Here is a 13,412-nt window from a genome sequence, read left to right as displayed (position 1 = left end):
GACGGGTGCTGCTGCTGCTGTGGCGACGCGGGAACGTTTGCCGACTATTCATCTCGACGGAGCCTTCTGCATCGGACGTCGGTGACACTGGTGAATGAGGTGCAGGAGATGGTGACACGACCGTCGATGATGCAGGCAAGGGTGATGCGATCGGTTGTGATGGTGCGGTGACTACTCGACGTGCCCACGGAGTCAGCCGATTCTGAGTCTGAGTCGGTCATGTCACGTCCGAGAAAGCGGTCAAGATGGACGCGGTAGTAAGCGTGCTGCCATTATGTTGAAGCTGGAGACACCGGCCAAAGTGGTGCGGTGTGAGCCTGCTGTCGCAGTATAAGGGGGCCAAGAACGAAAACGATAAGAACATAATGAAAATGTTTAGTAAAATTTGTCAGTGCATCTTTAGTATGTCGGTCTTGTGCATTCATTCCGATTTATTCGAAATATCCTTCACTGGAAGTACCCCGGGCGTAAAGTCTGCTGGTTTACTATCTCTCCATTCAGGCGAACAGTATGACTGGATTGCCGCGAGTATCCTAAAATATTGAGCCAAGAGCTTCAGTGATTCATCGGATCACGAATTGGCTTATCGACTGAAGAACGTTTTGCACGATTCAGCTACGATAATGAGCTAGAGATTGACTCGCTCTACCCCATCTTCGTGCCTGGCATCCAAGTTGATCTACTAGAAACGCTCTATTGGCGTGCAAACGTCATTGCACTCGTCAAACTGCTACCGGACAAGGAGATGTATCAAGTCTTCACGCTTCTGTGCTATATCCAAAACACGAGGGGCGTACGCATGCATTCTTGTGGATGTTACGTTTGCTGCAAAACTGTTTGAAGCTTTCAAAGGTACATTACAGGACTCACTTGTCACTAAGTTGGGTTCTTTGTCTATGGTGTAAATTTATAGGTAACGCGCAACGTGATTAAATAACATCTTCATGCTCTTAAACACCACCTTCACGATCAGCAGAGGGACCTACGCTGCTGCCGTTTCATCATGCCGCTATCACAGATCAAAGCCAAATACCGACACACTGTCGATGTTTGGATGGTGGTTAATCTGGTTGATATTATAGCCAACGATGTCGAGAGCAAGTGGATCTGGGAGGTTTGCAAGTGCAAGAAATGCATCCACTATCGCAGATTCGAAAGTGAGGGCACGCAAGATCACAAACGATCATTCCGGATAGGTACGGCCGTATCTATGCCAACACTACGGGCGCGTCGTCGCGAGTCCCCGCACACCGTTTATCTCGCCGCTTCTATCGTTGACGGGCTCCGCAAGCGCCTCTGCGGGCTGAGTAAAATGGCAACACTGCATGGCTACATGGCTGAGTTTCAGAACTTGCCGATCCAGTGCACTGCGCCGATTTCGCTGCTAGAAGTGCGTTTCTATTTCCAACAAGGCATCAAGCCCGCAGCCGCTACGCATCTACGCGAGCACCACCTCCAAATGTAGGAAGGTGCGATGTAAGTGGCGCTGTTTTCTGATCATTCCGACCGCAAGCTGGACTCGTCCAACTGGGAACCGAAGGCTGTTTGCTATCGATGCAAGAATCTCGGTCAACTTGCCCTACCATGGTGCCATAGCCTTTTTTTTAAACGGGGTCATGTAATGCATCTGCGTTAGATTAAGCTGTAGTTTACGCTTTAGATTTCGGGACGATTTACGTGGTAGCAAGCGGATAGGACAGTGAAGTTTACGGATGTCCGTAAACTTGTTGCTAGAAGAAGTAGATGCAAAAGAGCATCAGCGACCTAGCTTAATCTCACTTTCCATTTTACCCTCTTTGCTGTGCGTTTTTGCTATTCATTTGTTTTTGTTTTATTGTCGTGCATATGTATAATACTGACCTAGTTCGCGTTCCTAACCTGGTGGGTTACGTTAGATATTTCGTTATTGTGGTTATTGTGATATTTCGCCACCAAAACTATCTGTCTGTCAGTTTTCAATTGCGAATTTCAAATTACCTGACGTTACCTCCAAAATCCAAAATCAGAGCGAAGATGAATATGGAGGTGGACATGGCGCGCCTGCGCTCCGTGCTGGCGGTGACCGACAAGCAGACGCAGCACTTCCTGCAGCCGCTGCTGCCTCTGCGTGGTGTGCAGGAGCTGCTGCTGACGTTCGTGCGGGACGCGTCGCGCAGCTTCGAGGACTGGGTCTGGGACCCTAAGGTGCGCCAAACACTCGAAAATATGCGGGACGTCGAGCCGCAGGCGCACGCTCAGGGGCAGCATTTGGACCAATGGTATAGTAGAGCGGCAGAGGAGCGACTGCAGGCCTTGGTACTGCAGAACCCGGACGACGAGACGCCCCCTCAGTTCTTGGAGGAGGCAAACGCGGGCCAGATCGACGGGAGGGGGAAATTTAAACAGAAGAACTATTACGCAGCTAAAAACGCCTTTGTTAAGAGCATTGAGGCCGTCCTCAAGCACCAAGAGAGTGAATATTACGGCAAGATCGTCCCTGCGGCGGAATGGGATGATATGGCCATACAGGAGCGATACGTGACTCTGTGTAACAACGTGGCGATCTGCGGTATTAAGATGAAGGATTTGTCGCTCATTAACGAGTACACGGCCAAGGCGTTGGCGGTAGACGAGTCATCCACGAAGGCCCTGTACGCGATGGTAAAGTTGCGGCTGATGGAGCATCGGTTCGAGGAGGCAGGAGCCGTGGTTGACAGGGCGTTGGGGTTTTACCCCGACAAGGTGCAGTTTTTGAACTTGAAGAAGGAAATTGAGGCGGCGGAGAGGAAACAGGCGCTGAAGCAGGCCGAGTTGTCGGAGATAAGAGCGAAGCAAGTGAAGGAGGCTATAGCTGCCGGCAGGGGTTCTTCTGCGCCTGCACAGACGCAGGAAGAGGCGGAACAGCAGATGAAGAAGGAAATGCAGAGGAGGGTGGACAGTATTGCACTGCCCACGAGAGAGGATGATACCTTCGCTGCTGCGAGGCTGAACGTTTACTTTATGAAGATCAAGCAGAGGATGATGGTGGATATTCACCCAAGACACAACGCTGACGCAGGTGAAGAGCCGCTCTTTGAGTGCACTATCGTGAACGGGGCGACGGGCGATGTTCTCGCGGCTAGCGTCCAAGGCATCTCGAAGAAGGTCGTGAAGAATGACGCGTGCAAAATTGCGATCGAGAAATTGTGGAATGACAAGCAAGAAGCTGGCAAGTTGACGGCGGAAGACTCGGCGTATCTGGAGAGGTTTGAACGTGCCAAGGCCAGTGGGCAGCCTCTGGTCACTGAGCCTGTAACTCCTACAGCTCCGCAGCGTATAGCTGACGATTCACCTCAACTGCCTACTCGGATCAGTTGGATGGAGCGCCAGCTTCAGCCGCTACCTCTTTTAAACCAGCTTACTCAGCGCGGTACACTGCACGCCCGATTTGACATCGAAGATGTATCGCCCAACAGGGAGGTCACCGAGTTTGAGTGCACAGGTTTTCTCAACGGTGAGCAAATCGCTGTTGCCAATGCTATCAGCAAGAAGAAGGCGCGAACTGAAGTCGCTGGGCAAGTGCTCGCTGCTGCGTTTGAGAAGAACCTGCTGGTTGTGTACGACGGACCTGCGGTTGAAGAAAATGAAAATGCAGCTGGCGATGCCGAGGACCAAGACGGCAACGCGCAGACTCCTGCATTCGGTGGATGAAATTAATTTATTTGCTATGTAGAGGGGCAGGAACAACTCGCGTCCATCCTGCTCGTCCTTCGGTGCTGTCCCTGTGTGCCGTAACCGAGATGTTCTTGGCTGGTGTCGTCTCGGTTTGTCCCTCCAAATGAATGCTCGTGTCTCGCTCTATATATTGGTCCTGGGTTGGTTGGTGTTGCGCGTGTTTATCGGTAGCTTCTCCTTTCTCGTTGCTAATCTACAGATTCGGTGCATCGTACACCCTAACTAGATGTGCCACCGCTTAATCGGCATGCACGTCGAGCGAGAGCTGATACACCTTCTGCGCCCGTCGCGCCCGGAGGAAGTACATGATGCTGGTGCCGAAGACGCAGAGGTAGAGGAAGGCCGCCAGGAAAATGCTCGTTGCCAGCGACGACTTGGGCTTGCCCTCAGGCGGACGCACCTTGATGTATAGCGAGTCGCTGTTCACGATGCAGCCCACAATGAGCTACAAACGCAGAAAAACACTGTAAGTCTCGGTTGCACGACCATTTCACTGCAATCAAAACGTACCAGCAGGAAGAAGCCGGAGAAGGAGAAAATGGCGCAGCAAACAATGCCCGGATGGGTCTGTGGTCCCTGACTAGAGCCCTGGGCCAGCAGCTCCTCCAGGTCCGCCGTGTCTCCGAGGTCGCTCACGTCGCTGCCGGGCGAGCCCACGTTCAGGTGCTTGAGGTTGGCGTAGCCGGCCTTGCCGCCACTCACGACGGACACGATATCGGCGCGGTCAAAGGTCGCAGTCATTTCCTTGCGCAGGCCTCCGTAGGCATCCTTCAGGCGCGACATGGGGCACAGAGGTCAGTCGGCACGTTGCGTTTTGGATTGTGCCAAAATGGGAAGAAGGCGCTTACGACTGACCCCGAGCGAGGGGGCGGCTGCGTGACGGCTATTTTTCTCCTCTGCTGCTGATGGCTGGGGCCTGGGACTTCGCGCGCGGAAGCGGATAGGAATAGACCACGAGCGCACGAGGTCACGTCGACGTTCAGAGTGCGGAAATGGACGCAGTTGTGACTCTGCCGAGCTGTTGCTGCTGCTTTGCTGGCTACAACGTTATGAAATGAGAGTTTTTTTTTAACTTATCAGTCTCATTTCTGCCAATCGGGCCACGACACGTACATTCAGCCTTTGTCATTGGTGCATCGACGTAACTATTGCGCCAAGTTTTCCTCACTGCAACATTTCAATGCAATATTCGCGGTAGCCAATTGTTTGGTATCCTCGAGGCCCCCCTTTCCATTCATTATCCAGATCCGGGATCCTCCGTACTTCCAGCCTCCGTCCCCACCGTCATGAGCACGCAGAGCAACGTCTTCTCGGCGCTGCAGCCGGAGAAGCGCAAGAAAAAGTCGGATGAGCCGGCGCAGAACAAGATGTTCGCGTCCTTCGTGAACAACCAGTCGACTTCCGCGTGGGGCGACGACAGCGACGACGAGCTGCACGCGGCGCCCGCCCCCGTCGAAGCGGCAGCGGTTGAAGAGGAAGAGGAAGAAGAGGAAGACGACAGCGAGAGTGAGGAGGAGGACGAAGAAGAGGACGACGAGCAGGACGACAAGCCCGCGGTCCCCAAGAAGGCGGCGGCTCCCGCCCGCACACTGTCGAAGAAGGAGAAGAAGGAGCTGGAGCGACAGGAGTTCGAGGCCGCGCTGGCCGACCTCGGCATCAAGACGGACGAGGTCCAGCAGGAGCAGCCCAAGAAGGAGGACAAGGCCGAGACGCCCTCGGCCGCCGGCTCCTCGGACAAGAAGAAGAAGAAGAAAAAGGGCAAGAAGCCGGTCAAGGCTGCGGAGCCTGAGCCCACGACTACTGAGGTGGTGGACATCAAGTCCATTGTGAAGGCCAAGGGAAAGAAGAAGAAAGCAACCGAGCCTACCGCCGTGAGGATCGCTCGCGAGGAGAAGGCCAGGGCTAAGGCTAAGGGCAAGAAGGACAAGAGCAGCTTTAACGAGTTCTCCATCTAGGTAGGCGGAGAAGGCGGCGACGTGGGTGGCGGTGATAGTTGTTGTGGGTGCGACAGAGTGGGGGACACAGGTAGGCGCTCGTCACAGCTGCCTCCGTCGCCTGCTCTCGTTTGAGCAGCAAGTCGGCAAATGCCAGCGAGCCCATGACTGGAAGCAGCCTGCCACCCGTGCGTGCTGCCCTCCCAGGTGCTTGCTTGCGAGCGACGCCTCTGTTTGCTTCTTGCAGGAGAGAGATGTAGAGCCCAGTCGGCGATAGATACCTATGGCGACAGAGCAGCATAAAGGTCAGAAAATATAAGCAAAACCAGAAAATGCAAATAGTGTTCTACGTCGGACAGCTCCACCATAGCTAGAGTGCTGCTTGAAGTAGCGCCCATGAAAAGGATGTCCAACAAGGATGCATCACCACTCCACAATTGGCCACGAACGCGGTGGAGGAACCGGATTGAACAAGAACGGCTCTTGCTTGCACACCGTGTCGAGCAGTCGCGCGGACGCTAATCTACATGTATTCCGTATCAATCAAGTCAATCATACTGTGCGCTGCTTGTCCGTGGAGACCAGTCGCCCAAACACCACGTCAAACCATCGGCAGCGTGCGTCCGTCGTCGCTGCCTACCAGCTTAGCCTACATATCCTGTGTCCTACTGTACCTTGATAAATCTCACGCGACCTCGACCGTCGCGGGGTGCATCAGGAAGCTGTACTCGTCCGTCGGCAGCGGAATGAGATGCCAGGGCGTGCCTGCTGGCGGTGCTCGTCGACTGCACCATTTCGCCAGCTTGCCGAACAGCGAGGGCGTCGCCTCTCGTGTGTGCATCAGTTGCAATTGCCACCGCTTCGTCACTGCGACGCCGACCACAACCCCAGCCAATAGTCCAGCCACGAAGTGCACGGGACCAAAGAGTCCGTCCTTGTGGCTCCATAACGAGAAATGTAGCTGGGGCAGTGTCAGCTGCTCCACGTATCGTTTGTGACGGGTCATGGCGGCGTTCAGATTGGCCACCACGTCCTTGGCCACGTCCTCCAGATAGGAAGAGGACGCCATGGACGCTGCGTCTTCTGTGGGGTCCAGCAGGTCGCCGAAGGACGCGCTTCGTCGTCGAGGACTCGTCAGAAGCAGCGGATTGGCAGTCACAGCAGCGCGCAGCATCTCCCAGTCAGCGAGGGAGTCCACACGCAGTCTCGGGACGTCCACTTGGGTCAGCACGAGTCGCAGGACGCTATTGCATAGAAATATGTTAGTTAATAGAAATGGGTGAGAACTAATTGTCAGAGGAATGTTCGTACTGTTCCGCCTGATTCGCGCGGTCTGTGGAGTGGCGCGCGCGATTCTGAGCCAGGAGCAGCGCGTCGCTGATGCGACGCATGGAACTCATGTCCAGCTCTGAGGCCGTGCGCCGGTGCGAAGGCTCCGGCATGAAGAATGGGAAGAAGAAGCGAGTGCGCAGTTCGTTTGGAAGTATGCGGCGCTTGGTGCTGCTTGGGAAGAAGCGAGAAAAACATGTTTTCTCATGGATTTGCTCTGCGCGATATCAAATATTAGTTGGATACAGTTGATATTGCAGGTATCAAGTCTTTATGACAGATAATATGAGCTTATGCTTTTTGATCCAAAAAATGTGAAATGTTATATTATCTGTACACAGAGTATCAGTAAAAGGAGGATCGATAGCGGCTGTTACGTTTCTCTGTATCTCGATGAAAAACCGCGAAGACGCTCGCAGATTGGCCTCGCTAGCCGATGCCACTGCCACGTCACTCATACATGTAACAGCGACTGCACAACTGGACGGGCAGGCACTCCGCAGACCAAGAGATTTTTACTCTTTCCGTCAGCATGTGCAAGTGGATGCTGCTTGGCAGTATCCAGGCCAGACTTGATCACTCACTTTCCATTTCGCTAGGTGAACAAGATGGCTACACTTTGAATGAAACGCAAGTTGTACATGTATTACCACGCTGCAGCTCGAACCCGAGACAACAGAACTGACAACAGCACGGACAAGGTTGTTCACTTTGAGTTCGTTGTTTCCTGCCATTGATTTCCATTACCGTTTCCTTTTCACACGCACGCGTCAGCTCTGCCAATCACTGAAATGGCTGCACTAAACTTCAACACCATTGCAGCAGCAGCCGGCTAGGCGCCCACGCTCGACGCCACCCAGCGGCTTACAGTCGCGGAGCCACGTCGTCTGAGGGTGGCGCCGGCACGAACGGCTTGCGGGGCGGGTTCAGCTTGGCCGGTGCTGGAAGCGTCGCGGGCGCGGCGCGCTGCTTCTGCTGCGCCAGCGAGTCCACCTTCTCCTGCACGCGGCGACCATAGTGTGGGTCGCACTTGGTGAAGTTGGCGATGGCGCGCGCCTGCACAGGCCTGGACGCATTCACCAGCGATCCGGCGATGTTGTCCGTGAGGCGCTCGCGTGCAGCGGCGTCCAGCGTCTGGCGGTAGAACTCGCCCACCTGCGAGTAGTTGTTGTCGTCGTGAGTCGAGAACTTGTCCACCAGTGAGTGGTCGCCGCGGTACGAGTGGTAGCGTCGCGCCGTGTCCTCGGGAGGGCCGTTCTTGCTGTTGGGGAAATAATTGGGCGCGTCGTGCATGTTGCCGTTCACGACCATGAAGCCGTCGCGCTGGTACGTCTGGGGCTCCTTCAGCGGGCGGTTCACAGGGATCTGGTTGTAGTTGGCACCAAGACGGTGGCGCTGCGTATCCGGGTAGGAGAACAGGCGGCCTTGCAGCATCTTGTCGGGCGACGGCTCAATGCCCGGCACCATGTGCGACGGGGAGAAGGCGATCTGCTCGATCTCCGCAAAGTAGTTGCTCGGGTTGCGGTTGAGCACGAGGCGGCCCACTTCAATGAGCGGGTACTTGTTGTGGGGCCAGATCTTGGTCACGTCAAAAGGGTTCACGCTCTCCTTGGCCGCCTGCTCCGGGGTCATCACCTGGATGTACAGCGTCCAGGACGGGTACTGCTTGTTCGCAATGGCCTCGTACAGGTCGCGGATGGCGTAGTCTGGGTCGGAGCTGGCCAGCTCGGCCGCCTTATCCACGGGCAGGTTGCGGATGCCCTGGTCCGTCTTGAAGTGGTACTTGACGTACGTGGTCTCTCCCTTGGCGTTCACATTGGCGAACGTGTGGCTGCCGTAGCCGTTCATGAAGCGGAAGCCGTCGGGGATGCCACGGTCCGAGAACAAAAAGCTCTGCTGGTGCAGCGTCTCGGGTCGCAGCGAGAAGAAGTCCCACATCATGTCGTCGTCCTTGAGGTGTGTGCTGGGCAACCGCTTCTGCGTGTGGATGAAGCTCGGGAACAGGATCGGGTCGCGGATGAAGAAGATGGGCGTGTTGTTGCCCACGAGGTCCCAATTGCCCTCCTCGGTGTAGAACTTGATGGCGAAGCCGCGCGGGTCGCGCGCCGTGTCGGCGCTGCCCAGTTCACCGCCCACCGTGGAGAAGCGGATGGCCACGGGCGTACGCTTGCCCACGCTGCTGAAGAGCTTGGCGCTGCAGAACTTGGTGATGTCAGCGTGTGTCACCTCCAAGTAGCCGAAGGCGCCGCCGCCCTTGGCGTGCACCACGCGCTCGGGTACGCGCTCGCGGTCGAAGTGGGCCATGTGGTCGATGAAGGCGAAATCCTGCAGCACCATGGGCCCGCGTGGCCCGGCGGTGGCCGACGCCGTGAGCCCGTTGGGCGGGATGGGCGCGCCCGTGCTGGTGGTGGCGGTCTTGCTCTTCTGGACCATTGGGCGGAGGCTTACACACACACAAACTTGAGCTCTAGACGGCAGATTGAAGAATGAGAAGTGAGCTTGAGCTTTTGTTTGACGCATACAGGACCCGCGGAATGGTGTGTCCAACGTAAATTACCTGTGTTACGGGATCGGTTGATGCTGTATATGAGGATGGCTACATTCAACTTCAACGTGCTGGGCCAATCAACGGGTTCGCATCTCGACGGGACGATGTTCCACAACAAATGGATGGTAGTATGATGAGCAAGTACCAAAGAATTCAGCGCGTCCTGTTCGCAGCGACCCGATGGAATTGCTCGTCGTGGCTTGTCGCGGTGGAAGGCGGCAGTGTGCAAGACGGCGTCCCAAGACCAGTCGCCAACTTTCACGCTAGCCATCTACGTCGGCGTGCTCGCAGGTCTCGTGGTGCTCGCTGTCGCCTTCACGATGGTACGTGTGTACGCCTATCGCCACCGACTGTCGACTGTCACGATTTCGGCCAGCTACGACGCGAACGCAGAGCTCGCAGACACCAACAATAGCGCGCTTATTGCAACGACGCTCAGTGTGCTGGGCAGTCCCTTGCCCGACTTCCCAGATGACCCAGCGTCGTCCAGAAAGATGTCGGTACTCTCAAGTCTTGGCGGCGGTCGGTGGCGGCAGTTGAAGGCCTTTGTTGCGAGCATTCGCGAGCGGGGACTGTCCGCTTTCTCCTCGCTTCGTCAGCGTCTTGCAGTTTCTCGAGTGAGCAAGACGGCGAAGTCGAAGCCTGACTACCGTATCTCGCATACTGAAGTCGAGATTGCCACACCGTGCAACAGCCACCTCAAGTCCCCAGTGACGCCGGTCCCGTCGTCAAACTTTGCCAGCCAACTCTCGTCCAAGTGTCAACTCAGTTTGTTCCGCTCGCCGTCCTCTGACATGCCCGAGGTCGGTATGATCTAGATAGGCGAGTGCTGCACCGTTTAGCGTTTGCTGCTACAAGAAAGAAAATTGAAGCTAAGCTTAGACAAATGATCAATGAGATTCATGCGCTTTCGTAAGACATATCTTGTCTCTTGAGAACTGCCGTCTGGCGGCGTGTCTTATAGTAAAACTTAGTGTACATATCGCTGATAATTCACATTGATGGCAAAACATGTGTCCTATTTTCTAGTCAACAATGTTTTTGACGTGCATTTCGTACGACAGCTCGTCGTACGACAGACTGGGCTATATCATTGGCTAGAATCGCTCAGATTCACATAGTCTCCAGTTCCCAACCCTCAGCATTTCCCCATGCCCCCATCCCGTTCTGCGCGATCGTTCTCCCCCGAAGACCCCACCATTATTGCGAGAAGCAGTGGTGCTACTCCGAGCTCCTCAATGCCACCCACCGAGTCTCTCAACGCGGAGAACGTTCACCGCGCATGTACAACCTCCAGGACTCAAATGGCTTACCGCAGCTATCGGCGCGGCATTTCTGCATGGATCCATGCGGTTAAGACGGATTCTGCGAGGTACTTTGACTCTAACGCTGAAATTGACGTCAATGTATTTACGCCGAAAGAGTTTGAGGCCTTTTTGCTAGCTAAGGTGAACGACACTGAAAACACTCTCAAGGTTACAACCCTCAGCGGCTATCGAAGTGCTATTAAAGACATCTTCCGGTAGAAGAAACTGCACTCGCTGTCGCCTACATTGATGACATGAAAACAGTTTTCGCCGGTCTGAAGCGCATCGAAGCTGAGCGCAACCAGGGAGGAGCAGGCACAGGCGATCTATCTACGAGGAGGAAGCGGCAAACCTATTCAGAGTGGCGGATTATGATGCAGCACATTTCTGCAGCAATTAAACGCGAGACTGGAGCACAACCACCTACCTCTATGACTGTACAGCAGGCAGCGATGCTGTGCATTACTGGGTGAACTGTCTGCCGACTAGCTCTTCTCGTCGCTCTCGTCGTAGTAATATGCACTATTATTATAGATTATAATAGTACCAGGTCTAAGCAGAAATCTGTAAAGAATCTCGAGGTGATTACTACATTATGTGAGTTGAATTCCTCGGATGACGGTTGTTGTCCTGCTTTTCTACCCTCAATAAGAGCGCTTATGGAAAGCTTGGTTATACAATGCTTGAAGCTCTCGTGACACTGCCGAAAGTGATCATAATGCAATAAAAAAAAACGAAACGAACAGGGAGGGTAGCAATGGTGTAGTGAGGACAAGAGATTGCAATCGTCGCCTTTTGGCTTGTCGAGATTGTAATAATCGATTGTTTAATGACTGAGGCCTACAATCAACTGCGAATATGAATCTATATTTCCACAACTCGGCGCCATTGGAGTCAAGGAAGAGGTGCTGAAGCCGGGAGTCGCTCGCATGGGCTTTCCGTACTTCGCTGACGAAGAGGAGGTGGCGTACATCCTCAAGGCGGAAATCTTCGTGACCAACCACGGCTGGAAGTTCCTGCCGCAGTCCGAGTACGACCCACACAACGGAGCGTGGCGTCACGTTTCACGCTCCACCAGTTCCCTCCCGGCGAAGAAGTTCCTGACTAGTATGCAGCTTGACGACGTGGAGACCGTGCATGCCTCCGTGTGCGCTGGTCCCATTCGCAGCATCGCTACCCACCGTCGCGAGAACTTGGAGCAGGCCGCTGTTCTGGCGGACGCCTGCTTCGAAGAGATTGCGTCGGCCGAGCAGTTCCCTGAGGGTCAGAAGCTGGTGCCGAGTCACGAGTGGCTGCGTTGGTTTGTCTACCCACACAAGGCCGTTGCCGCGTACAAGGATCAGGGCGAAAAGCCTGCACCCACGGAGAAGATCGAGGGCCCGTGCCAACCGCAGCGTTATCTAGACGGTTCGATCCACCAGGTGTGGGAAGGTGTGCCCTCCCTGGGCAAGATGAAGCGGAGTCTCATGGGGCGATTCGTGCTCAAAGCGTTCATGCAGGACGAGCTCGAGGCCATGAAGGACATGAGGTCAGACGTTGAGAAGAGCGTGCTGGAGGATGAAGAGGCCTTTGGTGTTGCTAGCTGGCACACTCGAATACGGTTAGCTATACTGTATCGCAACTCCCATTGGTCACTGGCATGGCCTTCAAGCAGCAGGTTGGCCTCATTCCCGATGTTTGACACCCCACCACCAGTGATGTGGCGGCAGCTGGATGAGGGAAACTATCGCTAAGACTTCAGCAAGCGGAGCTTAGACAACGGCATCCAGAGGATGAAGATAATGTTCGACGTAAAAGAAGTTCAATCTCCATTTCCACTCTCAATGCACTGCGAGTCTCATGCTACAGCGTTCACTAGTACGGCCAGGCCTTCTCGAGGTTTGCCTTGAAGTTGGCGTCGATGAAGGGGACCAGCGCATGCTCGCCAAAGTCGGTGTCGTTTAAGGCGGCGCGCGCCTCATCGGTCAACTGCTCCCACATAATGAGGTCTTGGAATTCGCCACCAGTTTTCCAAGTCGTGTCCACACTGTGGAAGCCATGGTTGTTGGCGTCCGCCAAGTAGTTGATCATGGAGGTTGTACCGTTGAGCCCGTCTGCGGGAGGAGGCGTGTACTTCGAGTACGTTGTCACGTACGACGAGGGCGATACTCCAATCATTGTAGGCCTTTCGAGCGCAGGGTTGTCAAGCCACACAACGACGTTCGCCCAGTCATGGCGTTCACCCTTTCTGAAGGTCGGTTTGTCTTTCGGGAAATACCACGCGTACATGATGGCCCACAGGTCGCTATACCAAACGGCTCGGGCGTACCGCAAAACTCTTATCAAAAGGCACCCCTTGCAGCACCAGGGATGCCGAATGCATGGGAAGAGGCATCTGCAAATAAATAACAGCTGCATCACTCGGAATTTATTTATCAAGGATATTTTCCTGAATAGATTACGGCCACCTCGCTGGTTCAGTTGGTGAAAGCGGCTGTCGGTACGCCCTCACGCCTCAGGTCCCTTATCCAAAAGGTTAGGTAGTCCTCCTCCGCCCGAGGAAGAATGCAGCCGACGCTAGATCGTTGTTTCTCTGCAGAGGTGCCCGTTGCCTTGGGCAAC

General features: G+C 54.7%; 7 protein-coding genes across 7 annotated transcripts; 4 read left to right on the top strand and 3 right to left on the bottom strand.

Annotated features, from left to right (window-relative positions):
- Positions 1–2,013: 2,013 nt before the first annotated feature.
- On the top strand, positions 2,014–3,669 carry KRP23_4168 (uncharacterized protein; the record flags this gene model as incomplete). Its single annotated transcript, XM_067889094.1, has 1 exon — positions 2,014–3,669. The coding sequence occupies one exon, from the start codon at positions 2,014–2,016 to the stop codon at positions 3,667–3,669; it is 1,656 nt and encodes a 551-aa protein (XP_067748286.1).
- Positions 3,670–3,931: 262 nt separating this feature from the next.
- On the bottom strand, positions 3,932–4,822 carry KRP23_4167 (uncharacterized protein; the record flags this gene model as incomplete). Its single annotated transcript, XM_067889093.1, has 4 exons — positions 3,932–4,138; positions 4,204–4,461; positions 4,542–4,732; positions 4,807–4,822. The coding sequence occupies 4 exons, from the start codon at positions 4,820–4,822 to the stop codon at positions 3,932–3,934; spliced, it is 672 nt and encodes a 223-aa protein (XP_067748285.1).
- Positions 4,823–4,979: 157 nt separating this feature from the next.
- KRP23_4166 (uncharacterized protein) lies at positions 4,980–5,648 on the top strand (the record flags this gene model as incomplete). Its single annotated transcript, XM_067889092.1, has 1 exon — positions 4,980–5,648. One exon carries the CDS (start codon positions 4,980–4,982, stop codon positions 5,646–5,648), a length of 669 nt encoding a protein of 222 aa, XP_067748284.1.
- A 664-nt stretch (positions 5,649–6,312) lies between these two features.
- On the bottom strand, positions 6,313–7,069 carry KRP23_4165 (uncharacterized protein; the record flags this gene model as incomplete). The annotated part of the gene is made up of 2 exons (XM_067889091.1): positions 6,313–6,871; positions 6,939–7,069. 2 exons carry the CDS (start codon positions 7,067–7,069, stop codon positions 6,313–6,315), a joined length of 690 nt encoding a protein of 229 aa, XP_067748283.1.
- A 751-nt stretch (positions 7,070–7,820) lies between these two features.
- Positions 7,821–9,389, bottom strand: KRP23_4164 (Catalase; the record flags this gene model as incomplete). The annotated part of the gene is made up of 1 exon (XM_067889090.1): positions 7,821–9,389. The coding sequence occupies one exon, from the start codon at positions 9,387–9,389 to the stop codon at positions 7,821–7,823; it is 1,569 nt and encodes a 522-aa protein (XP_067748282.1).
- Positions 9,390–9,824: 435 nt separating this feature from the next.
- KRP23_4163 (uncharacterized protein) lies at positions 9,825–10,322 on the top strand (the record flags this gene model as incomplete). Its single annotated transcript, XM_067889089.1, has 1 exon — positions 9,825–10,322. The coding sequence occupies one exon, from the start codon at positions 9,825–9,827 to the stop codon at positions 10,320–10,322; it is 498 nt and encodes a 165-aa protein (XP_067748281.1).
- Positions 10,323–11,740: 1,418 nt separating this feature from the next.
- KRP23_4162 (uncharacterized protein) lies at positions 11,741–12,544 on the top strand (the record flags this gene model as incomplete). The annotated part of the gene is made up of 1 exon (XM_067889088.1): positions 11,741–12,544. One exon carries the CDS (start codon positions 11,741–11,743, stop codon positions 12,542–12,544), a length of 804 nt encoding a protein of 267 aa, XP_067748280.1.
- Positions 12,545–13,412: the final 868 nt, after the last annotated feature.

The sequence above is a fragment of the Phytophthora ramorum genome (assembly GCF_020800215.1).
Source record: "Phytophthora ramorum isolate Pr-102 chromosome Unknown Phyram_PR-102_s0003, whole genome shotgun sequence".
NCBI lineage: Eukaryota > Oomycota > Peronosporomycetes > Peronosporales > Peronosporaceae > Phytophthora > Phytophthora ramorum.
This window is presented reverse-complemented; position numbering and strand designations above follow the sequence as displayed.